Raw genomic sequence first — 20,007 nt, forward strand, 5'->3', positions numbered from 1 at the left:
ACAGTTATTTGTTTTAATTATGCAGTATAATAAAATGTTACTTCAATCTGTAAAATCTAGTGAAAATAAAAGTATACAATGTGACTTTGCTATTCCTCCCCAACAAGAGGTGAAGTCTGTTTCTGCCCTCATTCACCTTGAATCTGGAATTGACCATGTAATTTTCTTTGGTCAATAGGACATTTCCAAGTTCACTGTAGGATCTGTGTGATAGAAAGAAGAAAGCTACAGCTCCAAAATCATAGATGTTTCTGCTTTTAAGTAGCTCCCCAGGCAACTACACAGTGGGCGATGTACAGGTGGGTAGGGGATATGAAATCCTACTATACCAGCCTTGGAAGAACAATCTGAAAAGTCAGCTCACCATGGAGTAGTATGGGTAATTTATCTGCCTCAGGAGCTCAATGTTGTCTGTGGTCACCGAGTTAATCCTGGAGCACCAGGCCAGTGAGAAGAGCCAAGGCTCATTGATGATATATAAGTTGATGATGAAGTTAGCTGCTTTATAATCACTGGAACAAAAACAGAATTCATAGGAGATTTAGATTTAATCTTCCCCTCATCATCTAAAAAGGGAAAAGCTACCAGGTTTGTGAAAAGCTGCTGCTTAAATTACCAGAAGCAGCTGGTCCTGAAACAACTTATGATATGACATGAAGAACGGGCTCCGGTAGGAATGAGATATAAAGGAATGGATTCAAAACCTCTACTTCTGCACCAACAGTGGTATGTTAGTAAACTGGTTGGACTAAGGCAGTGGTCGGCAAGCTCATTAGTCAATAGAGCCAAATATCAACAGTACAACGATTGAAATTTCTTTTGAGAGCTGAAAACCAACTTCTGCTCATGAAGTTTCAATCGCGCTGTACATGCTCGCCCGCACATGGTATTTTGTGGAAGAGCCACACTCAAGAGGCCAAAGAACTACATGTTGTGGCTCACGAGCTGCAGTTTGCTGACCACTGGCGTAAGGGAAAGCAAAGAAAGGGAAAAGTCCTATTTGCAGTATTTGCTAATTTCTATGGTGTAAATACTCAACCATAGCCAATTTCAAAATACCACTGATAAAAACAAGTTTGCAGAGTTTCTGAATATCTACATGAATAAAAGAGACACATGCAAATTGACCATCACTCTGCCACTCACCAGCCAATTAAGAGCAAGTATGCAAATTACTCCAACAAAGATGGCGGTGGACATGGAGCTGGACTGAGCAGGAGGCTTGGGTTGTCCCGGCGATGGAGAAAGCCAAGCTTCTCACTCACCTTAGCTGGTCCTGGCCTCAGCTCAAGGCTACAAAGTTTCAATTATTGAAGATAAATCCCAGATACCTGCTTCCAGCCCACCTTGGCCTCCATTTAAGGAAGCATTGAAAAAAGAAAAGAAAAAAGGAGGGACTGGGAGCCTGGATCGCTAGGGGGGGGTGGCCAAACTGAAAACACCCCTCAGCCCCTCACCCAGGCTGGCCACTCCCCCATGGGGTGACGGTTCACACTGGAGGGGCTTGACCAGCCTGCAAACAGCCATCAGCCCCTCACCCAGGCTGACCATGCTCCCCCAGAGGGAACCCTCATCCCATGGGGGCATGGCCGGTCTGCAAACCACCACAGGCCCCTCACCCAGGCCACCCCACACCCCAAAGGAACCCCCACACTGACCTGGGACACCCTTCAGGGCAAACCAGTGGACCCCCTCCTGTGCACCAGGCCAAAGGATAATATGCTAATTAGACTGGGAGACTTTCCGGGAGATCTTCTGGATGTTCTTCTAGACAAAGCCACGGTGGTGGGGCCGAGGTAGAGGTGGTTAGAGGCCAAGAGGGGAGGGTAGTTGTAGATGATCAGGCTAGTGGGGGCAGGGCCATTGAGGGTAAGCAGACCAGCACGGGCGCTAGTTGGGAGCGAACAGGCCATCAGTGGGGTCAGCTGGAGGTGATCAGGACAGCAGGGGTGGGGCAGTTTGGACTGAGCAGGTCAATAGACAGAGTGGTGATGGGCAATCAGGCAGGCAGGCAGGCAGGTGAGTGGTTAGGAGCCAGCAGTCCCAGATTCTAAGAGGGATGCCAGTTTAGGCCCGATCCCTGTAAATTGGCAGTAGGACATCCTTCAAGGGGTCCCAGATTGGAGAGGGCGCAGGCTGGGCTGAGGGCCTCCCTCCCCCTTACCCCCTCCCCCATGTACAAATTTCATGTACTGAGCCTCTAGTTTAATAGGCTCCCCAAAGCTGATATGAGTCAATTCCAGCACACTATTGGGTAGCAGCTATACTTACTTCCATCAGAACATTTACCACCTGCTCTCTTATGGGTCTTCTTTACTTGAGTGTAAAAGCAAATTAAAGGCAGAGACAGTATCTTATTCATCTTTGTATATCTAGGACCTAGCATAAGACTTGCCTTCATAAACAGTAATTGAAGGAACGAATAAATGAATTCCAATTTGGTTAATATTTAAATCTCAAATATAAAGATATTTTATAAACATTGAATAGAGGGAATGAAACTCAATTTTCCCCAATACAGTAAATGCCAGTAGATACTTGTGCACTGTCTTCAGAAACAGGAAGAAACTAACTAGAGAAATATATAGTAATTTTAATCAGGTTGTCATTTTCAGGGATTAAACTTCTCAGAAAATACACCATGTATAGCACATTGAAAACAACTCCACACAGCCTGGGTCTGAATCTCACCTCTGTCATACGGCAAGTTCTGTAAAATAAAAACAATACCACCACCTTTGCAGGGATATTTATTAATTATTACCCAATATGTGTCTAAGACAATTCTACATATCACCTAAAGATAAATAAAAAAAATAGAAGAAAATAGTAGTTAAAAGCTACTTTTTATTTCTTTCGAAACCAACACAAAAAAAAAACCCCAATCACATTTTCTTTTGGTAATAATGAACAGATAGAAACTCAAATTAAAAACACAGTACCATTAATAATCATTCCAAAGAAAATTAAATAATTAGTTATCTTAACAAAGTAAGGACAGGATCTCTAAGCTGAAAACTATAAAATATTGATGAAAGTAATCAAAGCATATTTAAATAAATGGAGAGACGTATTCATGGATTGAAAGACTCAACATCATAAAGATGTCAATTCTCAAATTGATCCACAGACTTAATGCAATTGCCATCAAAATCCCAACAAGGTTTTTTTTAATACAATTTGGGCAGTTGGTTCTGAAATTTATATGTAAAGGCACAACCTCCAAGTAGCTAAAATTATCTTGAAAAGAAGATAATAAATGGAAAGAGAATCACTCTACCCAAAATTAAAGGTTACTACAGAGCTATAGTAATTAAGAGGATATGTATTAGAGAAGGGATAAACACACAGTTCAGTGGAACATAGTTTAATACCCAGAAATAAACCCACCCAAATTTGCCCAAATGATCTTTAATAAAGATGAAAAAGTAATTCAATGAAATAACGAGGTGTGTTTTTTTAGTGGTGCTAGAGCAATTGGACAAGCATAGGCAGAAAGAAAGAACCTTGACCTAACCACACAATTTATATAAAAATTAACTCAAAATGGATAACAGTCTTAAGTATAAAAAATATAAAACTTTCAGGGGGAAAAAAACAGGAGAAAACCTTTGATATCTACAGGCTAGACAAATAGTCCTCAGACTTGACATTTAAAATATGATCCATAAAAGGGAAAAATGAATTGCATCATCAAAATTTACAATGTTTTGCTCCGTTGAAAACCCTGTTGAGAGGATCTCAGACGAGGCACAGGCTTGGGCAAAATATTTGCAAACCACATATCCAACAAAGGATCAGTATCTATAATACATAAAAGAACTCTCAAAAGTAAAAACAAAACAAAAATCAAGCAATCAATTAGAAAAGATATGAAGAGAAAGAAGAGGATATATCAGTGGCCAATAGGCACATGATAAGATGTTCATAAACCATCAGAGAATAGAAATTAAACCATGATGAGTACACACTTCACTACACACTTATCAGAAAGGCTACAATAATAATTAGTGGTAATGCCAAATATCAGCAAGGATGCAGAGACTCAGGAGCATCAGACATTGCTGGTAGGAATGTAAATGATATAGACCCTTTGAAAAAAGTTTGAGTTTCTTTTAAAACTAAAGAATTACCACACCCGTGAAATTATATTCTTGGGCATTTATCCATAGAAATAAAAACTTGTGTACACAGGAAGGGATTCTGTGAAGATGGCACAGAAGGAAGCACCAGGAACCTGTCTCCCCAACTAGACAATAACTGTGTTGGCAGAATCTCTTACTGTACAGTCTACTGAAGGCTTGCATCTTCCAGAGGAAGATTTGGATGGTAAATTATCAACTTTGATTAATTTAATCACTTAGCACATTGGCAGTTACCCATTCCCCCATACTCTAGATCTGTGGTCAGCAAACTGCGGCTCTTGAGCCACATGCAGCTCTTTGGCCCCTTGAGTGTGGCTCTTCCACCAAATACCACAGCCTGGGCGAGTCTATTTTGAAGAAGTGGCATTAGAAGAAGTTTATGTTTAAAAAATTTGGCTCTCAAAAGAAATTTCAATCATCGTACTGTTGTTATTTGGCTCTGGTGACTAATGAATTTGCCCACCACTGCCCTAGACTCACCGCAGACAGCTACGCACAAGTTCCAGCAGCAGCCAAGGTGGGCAGGTCTGTGATAACGATCACTGATTGATGCTTCTGATGAGAGATGTGTGACAGAGAAGAGAGAAGCCCTAGTTGTTGCACCTCCCTCCCTCCACTGTTGCAAACCTTTTCCCTTCCAGCCAAGGTGACTTTCAGGGGATTTACAGGACCAGTGATCTTTCTTCCCCACATTTCATTTTTCTCTTTTTCTGGTTTTGGAACCCAGATATGTAATACTAGGGCATTCAAAAGCAACTGTATATATAGGGAAAATTAGGAAGTGACTGTGTATGTCCAGAGGAAGGCATAGAAGAAACCGGAGAAGACTTAAAGTTTATACCTAGGCTGACCCTTGGCACAGACAACCAATCAACAAACGAATGTGTACATAACGAAAAACAGAAACCCTGAGGAAGGGGGAGAACCTAAGGAAGGGGGAGAATCTGGAGTTACCAGATTATTAGATTCAAATGTTTTATTTTTATTTTTATTTTTTTTAAATCTATATTTTATTGATTTTTTACAGAGAGGAAGGGAGAGAGATAGAGAGCTAGAAACATCGATGAGAGAAAAACATTGACTAGCCGCCTCCTGCACACCCCCCACCGGAGATGCGCCCGCAACCAATGTACATGCCCTTGACCAGAATCGAACCCGGGACCTTTCAGTCCGCAGGCCGATGCTCTATCCACTGAGCCAAACTGGTCTCGGCAAATGTTTTATTTTTTAAAAAAAAATCACAAACATACAAAGAAACAAGAAAGTAGGGTCCAGCCCAGATGGTGTTGCTCAGTGGTTGAATGTCAACCTATGAACCAGAAGGTCCCAGTTCAATTCCCAGTAAGGGCACATGCCTGGGTTATGGGCTCTACCCCCAGGGTGGGGTGTGCAGGAGGCAGCCAATCAATGATTCTCTCTCATCACTGATGTTTCTATCTTTCTCTCCCTTTCTCTGAAATCAATAAAAATATATTAAATAAAAATAAAATAAAGTAGGGTCTATTCAAGGACAAAAAAAAATCAGTAGAAACTGGCCCTAAAAAGAGTTGATGCCCTAACCAGTTTGGCTCAGTGGATAGAGTGTCAGCCTGCACACTGAAAGGTCCCAGGTTCGATTCCGATCAAGAGCATGTACCTTGGTTGTGGGCACATTCCCAGTAGTAGGTGTGCAGGAGGCAGCTGATTGATGTTTCTCTCTCATCAATGTTTCTAGCTCTCTATTCCTCTCCTTTCCTCTCTATAAAAAAATCAATAAAATCTATTTTTTTTAAAGGAGTTGATGGCAGATATATTAGACAATGACTTTAAAACAACCATCTTAAAGATAATTTAAAAAACTAAAGAAGATGTGGATAAAGTAAAAAAAAAAAAAAATAAAAAAAAAAAAAAAAAAAAGATAAAATAAAAATATTAATAAAAGGACAAAAAAACTAAAAAGAAACCAAAAGTAAATCCTGGAGCTGAAAATACAGTAATTAAAATAAAAACTTGACTATTAGCATTCAAAGACAAATATAAGCAGTCAGAATAAAGAATCAGTGAATTTTATAACAGGGCAATAGAAGTTAATGAGACTGAAAAAAAATTAAAGTGAGCAGAGTCTGCAAGATCTGTTGTACATCATTAAATGGACCAATACATGAATTGTTATAGTCTCTGAAGGAGAAGAGAGAAAAGAGCAAATATCTAAAGAAATAATAGTTTAAATGAAAGACATGATTATAAACATTTAAGAAATTCAATGAATTCCAACTAAGTTGAATTCAGAGATCCACACAGAGACACATTTTAAACAAACTTTCAAAAGACAAAAGATAAAAATAGAATTTCAAAAGCACCAATGCAGAAGTGACCTGTCACATACAAGGGGTCCACAATACATATCTGATCATAAATTTTGAAGGCCAGAAGGCAGTGTGCCCATATATTCAGTGTTTAAAAAACTCTTTCAACCAAGAATCCTATATTCAGTAAGACTGTTCTTCAAAACTGAGGGAAAATTTGGTAAATTCCTAGATAGATTAAAGCTTACATTACTAGATTATAGTTCATGGACACTAGGTCTGCCTTACAGGAAAAAATCAAGGGAGTCCTGCAAGGTGAAATGAAAAAGACACTAGATAGTTATTGTTTTGTATCATTTACTATAAAAGGTTACATAAGAGAACTATGAATAATTGTTTCCAACAAATTGGATAACCTAGATAAAATGGACAAAATTCTGGAAACACAAAATCAACCAAGACTGAAACAAACAATCAACCAAACAACCAAGAAGTGCAATTTGGTTTCCAATTGCACTTCTACACTAATAAATAAAATTGATTGTACCTTCATGACACCCACCAGCCAATGAATAACTGGAAAACGTGAAAACCTATCATTAACCAAAGTCTTCCCAAAAATAGAAGTCTTAGAACTGATAATTTCCCAGGTGAATTCCACCTAACATTTAAAGAGGAACTAATAACAACTCATTAGGATTGCTATGTAAAAAAAAATCAATAAGAATGTGAAGGATGTGGAAAAATTGGAACTCTTGTGCACTGTTGGTACAGCAGTTGTGGGAAATAACATGTTAGTTCCCCAAACAATTAGAATTACTATATGATCCAGCAAGTCTACTTTTGGATATACAGACATGTCTTAGAGATAATGTAGGTTCACTTCCAAACCACCACAATTAAGTGAAAATGTCAACAAAGCAAGTTACACAAATTTTTGGTTTCCAATTGCACTTCTACACTAAATAAAATTGACTGTACCTTCATGACACCCACCAGCCAATCAGGAGTATGCAAATCAACCAAACAAAGATGGCAGGCTAATATGCATACACAGGCTCCGAATGGCTGGAGGCGGGGCTTATGTCATTACCATGGCGATGACATAGGCTTTCTGCACTGCCCCAGCTGCTCGGGATCTCTGGGCAGCATGGGAAAGTGGAAAGGCAGCTCCGGTCAGAGTGAAGGCAGTGCTGGCAGCCAAGGAAGGAAGGCCTATTCTTGCACGAATCTTCACGCATTGGGCCTCTAGTAAAAGTTATGTTTACATCATACTGTAGTTTATTAAGAGTGCAACAGTATAATAATATACACACCTTAAAAATACTTTACTGCTTAGCCTTAACTGGTTTAACATCACGGTGGTGTTTCCCAAAGGTTAGGGTGGCTGGGCAATTTCTTAAAATAAGACAACTATAAAATTTGCCCCACAATTGGCTTTCTTTCACAAATGATTTCTCTGTAGCATGTAATATTATGTCATAGCATTTTACCCATAGTGAAAGTTCTTTTCAAGCCTTAACTGGTTTGGCTCGGTAGATAGTCAGCCTGCGGACTGAAAGGTCCCAGGTTCCATTCCAGTCAGGGGCATGTACCTTGGTTGCAGGCACATTCCCAGTAGGAGGTGTGCAAGAGGCAGCTGATCAGGACCAGCGCTAGGCACAGCAGGTGTGAGAGGCTGCTCCAGCGTTAGCTGCGGGTGTGAGCATGGCTGGTGCAGGCAGCAGGTGTGAATATGGGACAGGACTGCGGCACATAGAGCAAAGAATTTTCAGTAACCATCAGAAGCTCAACCTGATGACAGTGACTGGCACCCACCTTGGTCTGGCGCCCCCACTCACCTGCTCCACCTCCCCCTGCAGTCAGCACCCGCCATGTTCTGCGCACACTCCCTGGTGGCCAGTGCAGATCACAGCAACCAGTTGTTCGGTTGTTCTGCCATTTGGTTTATTTGTATGTTAGTCTTTTATTATATAGGATCTATCTATCTATCTATCTATCTATCTATCTATCTATCTATCTATCAATCTATCTATCCATTCATCCATCCATCCATCCTGGTATATATATACATACATATATGTAAATTTATTTCAGAGAGGAATGGTGAGGGAGCGAAACATCAATAATGAGAGCTAATCATCCATTGGCTGCCTCCTGCATCATACCTACTGGGAATCAAACCCACAACCCAGGCATGTGCCCTGACCAGGAATCGAACTGTGACCTCCTGGTTCATAGGTTGACCCTCAACCATTGAGTCCCACCAGCCAGACAGGAAGAGAAGCTTCATATATAGAAAATATTAGTTAAAGGATGCTCCTTGTTAATTATTTATTACATACTTTGTAAATAAATATAGAATGTGGACTTATGAGGCATGGGTCCCTGGAGGAGGTCACATAAGCTATACCATTCCCTGGTAGTATTAAATGGAGATGTTTTGTAACTCAAATGCACCTTTTCTATGTGAAATATTACTGTAGACCTTAGAGTATGTACATATCCAATAAAGGAAGATACCAGTGGAGCTTACTTTTGGTCTGAGCCTCTCGACTGCCCACTTATTCGAGATTAATAAGAAAGATTGATAGTAGGCAAGTTCTCTGATATGTGTTAGTTTGATCTGCAACTTAATCCCTTGTGTTAACATAATAAAAAAAAAATAAGGAAAAAATCATTATGAAATGTTTGAAAAGTCTCAACCAACTTAAACTACTTGACATTTATCGAATACTAAATCCAGCAACTGAAGAGAGCACATTATTTTAGATAGCATGGGAAACTCAGCAAGATAAATGGTAGAATGTGCCATAAAACAAGTGTAAATACATTAAAAAGTTGAAATCATACAGAGTTATTCTCTCATCACAATGAATTTAAATTAGAAATCAAAAGGAACACTAAATTTTTTAAAAGTATACTTCTAAACAATCTATGAGTAAGAAGGAAATTAAAGAGAATTGAAAATATTTTAAATTGGATTATAACAAAGACAATATATCAAAATTATTTGTGGGTGCTATTAAAATATTATTTACAGGGAAATTTATAGCTTTAAGTGGATACATTGAATAGGAGATCTAAAATCAACCACCTAATTTTCTATCTAGGTAAAGAAGCTACCTAATAAGAGAAAATCAAATTAAACCTAAAGTAAATAAAAGAGAGACAACAATAAATGTAAAAGTAGAAATCAATAAATAGGAAAAACAAATATACAAGAAAAAACTAACAAAGCCAAAATTTGATGTTTTGAAATGATAAATAAAATTTATAACCCCTAGCAAGATTATCCAAGAAAGAGGAAAAGTAAAATATTTCCAATATCAGAATTAGAAGTGATAGTTGTACAATGCTCTGAATGTGTTAATGTCACTGAACTGTTCACTTTAAAATAATTACTTTTGAGAGAGACACCAAGATGGCGGCATAGGGTAGACACCCGAATGCAGCCTACCACAACAAATTTGAAGTTAGAACTGAAAAACAGGGGAAGCATTGCCCTGAAGTGCCGGACGGCTAGCTGAGAGGAGGCTCTGCCATCTGGGAAGGCGAGAGAAGGCACGCTGAACCTCAGGAACTGTGAAGGTACGGAGAACTGTGTGTGCGAAAAGGCACTGGCTTAATCCCGGTGCGGAGATTGCGGCTGACTTACTCCTGGCGCGCAGAGAGGGCGGGCCGGGCTGAGTTTGCTACTGGCTTACTCCCGGTGCGCGGAGAGGGCGGACAGCTAACACGCAACTGGCTTTCTTGTTCAAGAGGAAAACAGAATCAGCCTATTGCTTTGATAGACGGCCCCAGACAGGGAGAGGCCAGACTGTCAGGCAGTGGGCAGAGATCTCTCAGAGGTGTGTGAAGCCAGAGGCCATTACTGCGGCACTTGGGGAGGAGCCCAAGGGAAAACAGTTTGTCTGCACCAACCTGAGACTCCGCCCAATCTCTGGCTGAGCACAGAAGCTCTCCCAGAGGCTGGCTTTCTCTAAGAAGGGACTGGCAGGAATCCAAAGCTTGTCTGTGCCTTTACCAAAGAGGTGCGCGCGCCTGCAACCAATCTTCCGAAACTCTCCGAGAACAGGCCTTTTCTAAGGCGAGACTGACAGGGAACCAAAGATTGTCTGCGCCACCCCGAGATCCCGCCCTATCCAAGCAGAGTACAGAAGCCCTCCGAGCTGAGACTCTGCTAATCCTCACAGCCAATTGGCTTGGAGATCAAAGCTTCCCAGTGATACCAACAATAAGCAAGGCTTAACAACAAGACTGCACACACAGCCCACAAAGGGCTACACCAAGACTGTCCACTGCAGGTAACTGGGAAGGCTGTGCTACTGGGCTCTACCAGAACATCTAGAACACAAAGCTATTCCATCAAATCAGGGAAACAACTAAAATGCAGACAAGAGGAAGGAGACAAAGGAAGGAGATGGAGGAAAAGAAAAGACTGGACATTGAATTCAAAACTACAGCTATAAGGTTATTCAACATTATCCTAAAAAAGGCCGATAAAATAAATGAGACCTATGAGGATATGAAAAGGGAGCAACTAGAAATAATAAGGGATCAACAAGAAATGAAGAAAACATTGTCTGAAATAAAAAATATTATACAAAGTCCTAAAAACAGACTGGAAGATCACAAGAATCAAGACAAAGATTTAGAACACGAAGAGCCAGAGGACACTCCTCTGCAGAAGGGAGAAGATAAGAGAATCCAGAAAGTTGAAGATAGTGTAAGAAACCTCTGGGACAATTTCAAGCGATCCAACATCAGAATTATGGGGATTCCAGAAGAGAGAGAGCAAGATACTGAAAGAGTACTAGAAGAAATAGTGACAGAAAACTTCCCCCACCTGGGGAAAGAAATAGACTTACAAGTCCAGGAAGCCCGCAGAACCCCAAACAAAAGGAATCCAAGGAGGACCACACCAAGACACATCATAATTAAAATTCCAAGAGCAAAAGACAAAGAGAGAATATTAAAAGCAGCAAGAGAAAAGCAGGTAGTTACCTATAAAGGAACACCCATACGATTGTCAGCTGATTTCTCAACAGAAACCATGCAGGCCAGACGGGAATGGCAAGAAATATTCAAGGTGATGAATAGCAAGAACCTACAGCCAAAAATAATCTACCCAGCAAAGCTATCACTCAGAATCAAAGGACAGTTAAAGAGCTTCACAAATAAAAAAAAGCTAAAAGAGTTCATCACTGCCGAACCAGAATTATATGAATTGCTGAAGGAGGTTATTTAGGAAGAGGAAGAAGATAAAGATAAAAATTATGATCAACAAATACGTAACTATCAACAAGTGAATCTAAAAACCAAGGGAATTAAAAAAATCTGATGAACAATATTAACTGGTGAATATAATAGAATCAGAGGTATGGAAGGGGAGTGGACTGATGATTCTCGGGGAAAAGGGGAGTGAGGGTGCAGGAAGAGACTGAACAAAAACTGTGCACCTATGGATGAGGACAATGGGGGATGGGGATGAGGACAATGGGGGATGGGGAACCTGGTGGAGGGGAGCAATTGAGGGGGGGAAGAGGATCACATTTGTAATAATCTGAACAATAAAGATTTATTAAAAAAATAAATTACTTTTATGAAATACCACCTTAATAAATTAGCTTTTAAAATTAAAAAAATTTAAAAAACCCTTAAAAATCCCATGTCAGAAATAAAACAAAGGGCATCTTTGTACATATTAATAAAATTTTGGTTAAAATAATGTATTTAAACCAATCTGTCAAAATGGCAAGATCACCATGTCATGTTACAGTGGTCGGAGGGACTAAAAAATGAGCACTAATCATGGAGAATGTGTTGAAAATGTGATCATAATCCCAAATATTCTGGTTATAAACATTATACAAATAATTGAAAGTACCACTGTTTAATTTCTTAAAAATTAGTCATCCCTGAAGGGAATGACTTGAAATAAAGTCCAACTTAAGAATTTATTATCATCAGCTTTGTAGTATAGCTATGTAGAAAAAGGTCCTATTCTTCCTACTAGAATATATGCTTTTCTTAAGACAAAAGATGATGCCTTGCTTGTTAACTTTTCAGAATAGGAGTCAGTATATGACCCCTCTTAATTCTGATGCCAGTTGAAACTATACTCATGTAACTATGGCCAATGTATAAATTTAAAGGCACAGTGGTCCAATAATTTGGACTCTGGAATCTGTCAGACCTATATTTATTCAGTTTGGTCCCCTACTAACCAACTGTATGAACTTTTCCTCTTTAAGCATGTTTCCTTAGTTGCAAAGTGGAGATCAAGATAATTTCCAGGACACAGCATGTAAGGATGATAAACATAAAGGCAAAGCTAACATTAACTGTGTTATTACATTTGCCCAGCATTTTGCTATATGCATAATAAGAATTCTCATTTAATAATTTAACAGTTCAATCAGGTTACTGTTATTCTCAATTTACAAATGAGAAAACTGACAATTAAAAACTTGCCCAAAGTCCTATGATAAATGGGTTAGGATTTGAAAAAGAGCCTGTGGTTTACCAACCATAGAACATGAACATAATAAATGCTCAATAAATAGAAGCTATTAAAATTCTTTCTCAACTACTAGATTAATCTAAATTATGATTAGAAGAAAAGTAAATCATCTTAGAGCCTTTTTATCTTTTTCAGAAAGTTAAAATTGCCCTTTCTGGTTTGGATAGAGTGCTGGCCTGAGGAATGAAGGGTCCTGGGTTCGATTCTGGTCAAGGGCACATGCCTGGGCTGCAGGCTTGATCCCCAGTATGAGGCATGCAGGAGGCAGCCGATTAATGATTATCTCTCATCACTGATGTTTCTATCTCTCTTTCCCTCTCCCTTCCTCTCTGAAATCAATAAAAAATATTTTTTTAAAAAGTTAAAATTATAGAAATACACTTAAAATAGAGGTCTAGTTGGGCAAAGAGTAATCTCCTAACTAGGAAATAAGTGTAACAAAACTTCCAATGCTTAAATAGAGACATATTTTATGCTAAACCACCCCATGGCCAAGAAGCATAAAAAGCAGGAACAGGAACAGAGATGCATCTGACAGCTTAGTTCATGGTTTGAGTTGCAGAAAGTTATCTAGGGGGATTTTTACTAAGGAGATTTGGGATTATATATAATAGTATCTCCAAGGAAAATTTTATCTCTGAAACATTTAGTTATCTGAAAAAATATTTTTAAATATAAGAATAAGAGGATATGGGTTAATCAGTGATTAATAACAATTAAGTTTGAAAAAGTGATCATTTTATTCCAGGTGCTTTTAATTCTTAAAACTATCTTGAACCATCTATCCTATATAATAAAGAGCTAATATACAAATGGTCATCACACCCTCATGCCATCACACCTTAATGGCTCAGACACTCAACACTGGGGGGGAGAGGGATGGGGACCAGCCAGGCACAAATGAGTTTACAAGAGAGGAACAGGGACAACCAGGCAGTGGCCCAGGAGAGGGACAAGCTGCCCACCACGCAGTCCCAGGTGCCTGTCCATGGTCCTCTGTGGCTGCGACCAGCCCAGGCGAAGCCGACCCGGAGCCTGGGTGCCTGCAACCAGCCAGAGGAGAAAATCCTAGATCCTAGATGCAGGGCAAGGCAGAGGTGGTTAGGGGCAATCAGGTCAGCAGGGGAGCAGTTAGGGGTGATTAGGCCAGTAGGGGAGTAGTTAGGAGCAATCAGGCAGGTAGGCAGAGGCAGAAGTGGTTCGGAGTGATCAGGCAGGCAGAGGTGGTTAGGGGCAATCAGGCAAGCGAGCAGAAGGGTTAGAAGTGATCAGGCAGGCAGGCAGGTGAGTGGTTAGGAACCAGCGATCATGGATTGTGAGAGGCAGTTGGGTATCCCGAGGGGTTGCAGTTTGAAGAGGGTGCAGGCCAGCCTGAGGAACCACCAACCCAGTGCAAAAATTTCGTGTCCCGGGCCTCTAGAGTGTGTGTGTGTGTGTGTGTGTGTGTGTGTGTGTGTGTGTACTAGAGGGCAGTGCACGAAATTCATGCACAAGGTAGGGGTGTGTCCCTCAGCCCAGCCTGCACCCTCTCCAATCTGAGATCCCTCTCACAATCTAGGACTGCTGGCTCCCAACTGCTCGCCTGTCTGCCTTCCTGATTGCCCCTAACCGCTTCTGCCTGCCAGCCTGATACCTCCCCACCAGCACTACCCTTCCAGCCCCTGATTGATGTCTAACTGCTCCCCTGCCAGCCTTTTTGCCCCCAACTTCTCTCCTATGCTGACCTGGCCACCCCTAACTGCCCTCCCCTACAGGGTTGCCTTCAACTGCCCTCCCTTGCAGACCTGGTCCCTCTCAACTGCCCTCCCTTGCAGACCTGGTCCCTCTCAACTGCCCTCCCTTGCAGGCCTGGTGCCTCCTAACTGCCCTCCTCTGCTGGCCATCTTGTGGTGGCCATCTTGTGTCCACATAGGGGTAGGATCATTGACCACATGGGGGCAGCCAGCTTGTGTGTTGGAGTGATGGTCAATCTGCATATTACTCTTTTATTAGATAGAATAGAGGCCTGGGTGCATGGGTGGGGGCCAGCTGGTTTGCCCTGAAGGGTATCCCTGATCAGGGTGGGGGTTCCCTTGGGGCTTGGGGTGGCCTGGGCGAGGGGCCTGTGCTGGTTTGCAGGCCAGCCACACCCCCTGGCGACCCAAGTGGAGGCCCTGGTATCTGGAATTTATTTACTCCTACAATTGAAACTTTGTAACCTGGAGCGGAGCCAAGCCTCCTGTTCCCCGTGGCTGGCAGCCATTTCTATTGGGACTTATGCACCTTTTATAATTGAAACTTTGTACCCTTGAGTGGAGTCTAGGCCCGCCAGGGTGTGTGGAAAGCTTGGCTTCCTCCATTGCCGGGGAAACCCAAGCCTCTCTCAACTGCTCTCTGTGACTGCAGCCATCTTGGTTGGTGTTAATTTACATACTCACTCTGATTGACTGGTGGGCATGGCTGGTGGGCATTGCTTGAGCAGAGTGATGGTTAATTTGCATATTACTCTTTTATAAAGTAGGAGATATATATATATTTATAACTGAGCAATGACTGAACAACTAAATGATCAGTTGACCAGTCACTATGGGCAGACTCTCTATGCAGGAGCTGCCCCCTGGTGGTCAATGTGACCAACAGGCGCCAGATGTAGGGCTCACAGACTGGAGATGCAGCCTGGAGATGATAGCAGATGAGCCTACGAGCAGCTGTGGTGGCAGGCACAGCAGGGGCTGGATGAGTAGGAGCGGCGGGCAGAAGCGGCAGGCAGCATTGGTCTGCTGGTTTTGGTCAGATCCCCACAAGCTACGCCAAGGGATGCCACCAGTGCACAAATCCATGCACCAGGCCTCTAGTATACTGATAAATGTGGTTAACAATTTTAGTTTCTTATCATGTTTGGCTGCTTTAGTTTTTTTAAATAATGATGTGGTAATGTTTTTAATTATGCCTTTTAGAAATCTGGCTATCTGGATAACAAAGCTACTCATTAATACTGCAATCCTGGTAATGGCTGGAGGAAATAAACACCTCTCTAAGTTCTGACTTTTCAATAGTCACCTTATATAAAAACAAAAAAATGCCAAGCATACAAAAACATGTGTTCACTGATGAGAGATTGAAGCACAAAGGAGGAGAGGCTGAAGACTATGTTTCAGGGATATAACCTATACATGATAAATATTGGTTGGTAGAGGTGGGGAGGAAAAAAACGGAGGGAAGAGCAGGAAGAGGAGAATATGGGATTCCAAAATGATAGCCACACACAGAATCCAAGATGGGAAGGGGACAATGAGTAGTTGGTTAGAATGCAGATTTTGTGCAAGTAAAGCAGTACATGCCTGGAGAGGTGTGATCAAACACTTACTTCAACCTGTTGTAGAACATCCACTTGTAGTCAACATTTATTATACTGATATTCTCTCTTTTAAGTACATTAATGGATTGTAACCGGCCCACATGCCGAAAATTAGGAGCTTTCCACCTCACATATCTCCTATCAAAACCAGGCAACCAATAAACCTGTAAGAAGAAACAGGAAAATTTTCAGTGGACAATCAGCTTTCTAGGTATAAACAGTCCCCTGTACAATAGATGGAGCACCATTCCAGTACTGGTGACAATCTATAGGAAGCAGAGAGAGATTCCAGCCCTTGACCTGATATAGTCTGATAGACTCTTACAATGGAGCTTTCACCAGGGTTGTTCTGCAATTGAATTCTCTCAGGTAACATCATGGGTCAAGGGCCCATCATGTCACACTAACCAAAATGGAGGAGGGGTTGGCAGGTGTGGATGAAAGGTGGGAACCATAAACATCTCCTCTGGGTGATGATGCTAAACATCATCTTTAAGAGGGCTCATTATGACTCATCTGTGCAAATAGTTCCTAAAAAGACACATTTTTTTTTTCTGACTCACAGCACTCTTCCATATTCTGAGAATTTAAGAGATTTGGAATAATTGACTACCCCAATGCAGAGAGTTCCTTCTGAAAAACATGATCAGAAAATATATGCTCAAGTAAGACCTAGCTTATTCATCATTAATTGAAGCCAAGTCCTCAATGCATTAGTGTACCCAGGCCCTTTTACCTTGGTGCATGGTACAGGTCACATCAAATAGTCATTACACTGCTGATATTTCGTTTGCTTTGGAATAGCAACAAATCTCAATGTTTTCCCCCAGTGAAAGAAATATGTGAGTCATTCTTAGGTTGCTTCATGTTATGTATAAGCAATAATCTCCATTTCTAAAGGGAGCAAATTTATTTAAGGATCCCAGAGAAGATCTAAAAGACAGGGTAAGTTCAACTGCTATACTCCTGGGACATGCTACCCACCTCCCAATCTTTACCATAAATACTGAGATAGACATACCAAACGGTGCTCAATTTTAGAGTCAAGGATCACATCTACTACACGACGTATGTATGTATTTCTGAGAGGATGTTTTGGTGGAGGGCCATTAATATCAAATATCACATAGTTATTTGTCTTCCGTGCAATTTCCAAATAATCACTTAGTTTTGGAATCCTTTGATTTTTTGCCTTTTCTTTATCAGCCTCTGATAAGGGTTTCATATTGTAAAATGGCTTCCTCTAAAAATAAATACATCAGAGAATACATTGGCTCCTATAAAAAGCATTTTCCAATTTTCCTGCTATATGGCCCTACCTCCATCCTGCTCCATTATCATTCAACACCAGGCCCTCTGATATACTAGTAATGTCAGGAGGAAATAAACGACTGAGATAAGAGTTTCCAAGGAGAAAAATAAAATATAGACTCCAGCTCAGCTGGTGTGACACAGTGGTTGAACATCAACCAATTAACGAAGAGGTCCCTGGTTCAATTCCTGGTCAAGACACATGCCCCAGTTTCAAGCTTGATCCCCAGTGGGGGGCATACAGGAGGCAGCTGATCAATGATGAATATTTTAAAAATAGAGACTCCATAGCTAATTATGATATTTGGAATATTTTTATCCATATCAAAGACCCTGTTGTATTTGCAATGAAAGACCTTCATGCTCCTGTCTTAATCTTCTTTTTCAGACTTTTTTCTACAACTCAAGGTATCCCTTTTCAGTTGCCCTGGCTTCCAACATTTGCTCTCACTGTTCTAGAAATAGGCTTTGGGCCCTAGCTGGTTCGGCTCAGTAGATAGAGCATTGGCCTGTGGACTGAAAGGTCCTGGGTTCTATTCCAGTCAAGGGCATGTACCTTGGTTATTGGCTCATTTCCCAGTAGGGGCTGTGCAGGAAGCAGATGATCAGTGATGTTCCTCTCTCATCAGTGTTTCTCTCTATCCCTCCCCCTTACTCTCTCAAAAGCAACAAAAACATTAAAAAAAAAAAAAATCCGAAACCGGTTTGGCTCAGTGGATAGAGTGTCAGCCTGCGGACTGAAAGGTCCCGGGTTCGATTCCGGTCAAGGGCATGTACCTTGGTTGCGGGCACATCCCCAGTAGGGGGTATACAGGATGCAGCTGGTCGATGTTTCTCTCTCATCGACGTTTCTAGCTCTCTATCCCTCTCCCTTCCTCTCTAAAAATTCAATAAAATATATTAAAAAAATAGGTATTGGCTTCAGACTGGAGTCAATACTAGCTCTTATTACTCATTTGCCTTTTTGTCATATCCACCTGTGAAATAATCCTACCCTCAACCTGCAAAGCCCAGTTCAAAGCTACTTCCTTCATGAAGCCTTAAATATTCCTGAACTAAAAAGATTTTAATAGTGTTAAAGTTCAATGGCCCATTTTTGTTCCCCTGTATTTGTATGGCTCATTCTGCCTTGTATAGTTATCTGTGGATATCTTAGACCAGATCAAAACCTGGCTTCATATGCTTCTTGCTGTGTAATTGGTAGAACCATTTAAATTATCCAAGTCTTCATTGTCCAAACTATAAAGTAGGGAGGGGAGAAGAGTAACCTATCTACTTCTCAAGATTATTCTGAAGATTAAATAGATAAAATATGTACATGGTCTAGGAGCATGTCCAGTATATAGAAAAGTGCACAATTCACTTAGTTCCCTTACTCTCCACTGCCTCAACTGTAATGTAACTCCATCACAGCAGAATTCTGTCCATTTTTCAGTGCAATACCCAGCATTTCATCCTACACCTCAGTCTATACATGTACTAGCTATTCTATCTAATAAAAGAGTAATATGCAAATTGACTGTCACTCCAACACACAAGATAACCACCCCCATGTGGTCAAAGATGGCTGCCCTCATGTGGACAAAAGATGGCCACCATAAGATGGCCTGCAGAGGAGGGCTTTAAATGTTATTATGGGGTAGAACTAACAGCTGAAGTAAATCAAGACTTTTTTTTAAACACGAAATAGGCGACTTAGTCAGAAAAATAAATAGGAATGGGACAATGCCTGTTTAGACTATCTCCAATTTGTGGGTGAACATTTTTAAAAGCCTATAAAATAACAAGATAAAAATGAAAATAAATGTCCAGTTCTCCACATAAAATACCTGGTTCCTCAATTAAAAACAAAACTAAAATGTCTTTGGTTCTCTAGGCCTATGCTTAGAATAATTTCAAGTAAAAAGTCCAGAGGACAATCCAATGTGTCATACTGATTAAAAATTAGGACAATTATCCAAAACCTGCCAAATGACACTACTTAAAGGATGGTAATGTTCAATCGGCAATTTTTGAGAACTATCTGTAAATATAGATGAATAATACATGTATTTTCTATATGTTGATACATTTGCCACCACTTTAAAATTTTTTTTTTTATTAATCCAGAAAATCAGATTGTTCAGAGCACTAAAACCATTGAAACAGTGGGAATTTCTAACAATCCCAAGTCCTTTATATGTCCCAACCTATAACTATTATTTTGAGGTCATTGTCAGAAACACTCCTTTTTTCTCTGGCACTTTCCTATAAATTTTATCATTAGAAATCTACTTTGTAAAAAGTACCACTAGAGAACGAAAAAGTGGCAGCCAAATAAGACAGGTGTGTCATGCACCTAGTCCTGGAGCCAGACTGGAAATACAACTAAATCAGAGAACAGCCACCGGTATTAACAAATTA

At 40.6% G+C, this 20,007-nt stretch overlaps 1 protein-coding gene across 1 annotated transcript in view; it reads right to left on the reverse strand.

Moving 5' to 3' along the window:
* The window catches only part of GDPD4 (glycerophosphodiester phosphodiesterase domain containing 4), a 73,024-nt gene that overhangs the window by 2,150 nt on the left and 50,867 nt on the right, over nucleotides 1-20,007 (reverse strand). The window contains exons 9-11 of the mRNA XM_045578147.1: nucleotides 17,315-17,536; nucleotides 16,303-16,457; nucleotides 365-512 (exon numbers count right to left, since the gene is read on the reverse strand). Of these exons, the coding sequence (XP_045434103.1) occupies nucleotides 365-512; nucleotides 16,303-16,457; nucleotides 17,315-17,536 (525 nt within the window). The remainder of the gene's footprint in view (nucleotides 1-364; nucleotides 513-16,302; nucleotides 16,458-17,314; nucleotides 17,537-20,007) is intronic.

Source organism: Pipistrellus kuhlii, unplaced genomic scaffold, assembly GCF_014108245.1.
Source record: "Pipistrellus kuhlii isolate mPipKuh1 unplaced genomic scaffold, mPipKuh1.p scaffold_m20_p_9, whole genome shotgun sequence".
Classification (NCBI taxonomy): Eukaryota; Metazoa; Chordata; class Mammalia; order Chiroptera; family Vespertilionidae; genus Pipistrellus; species Pipistrellus kuhlii.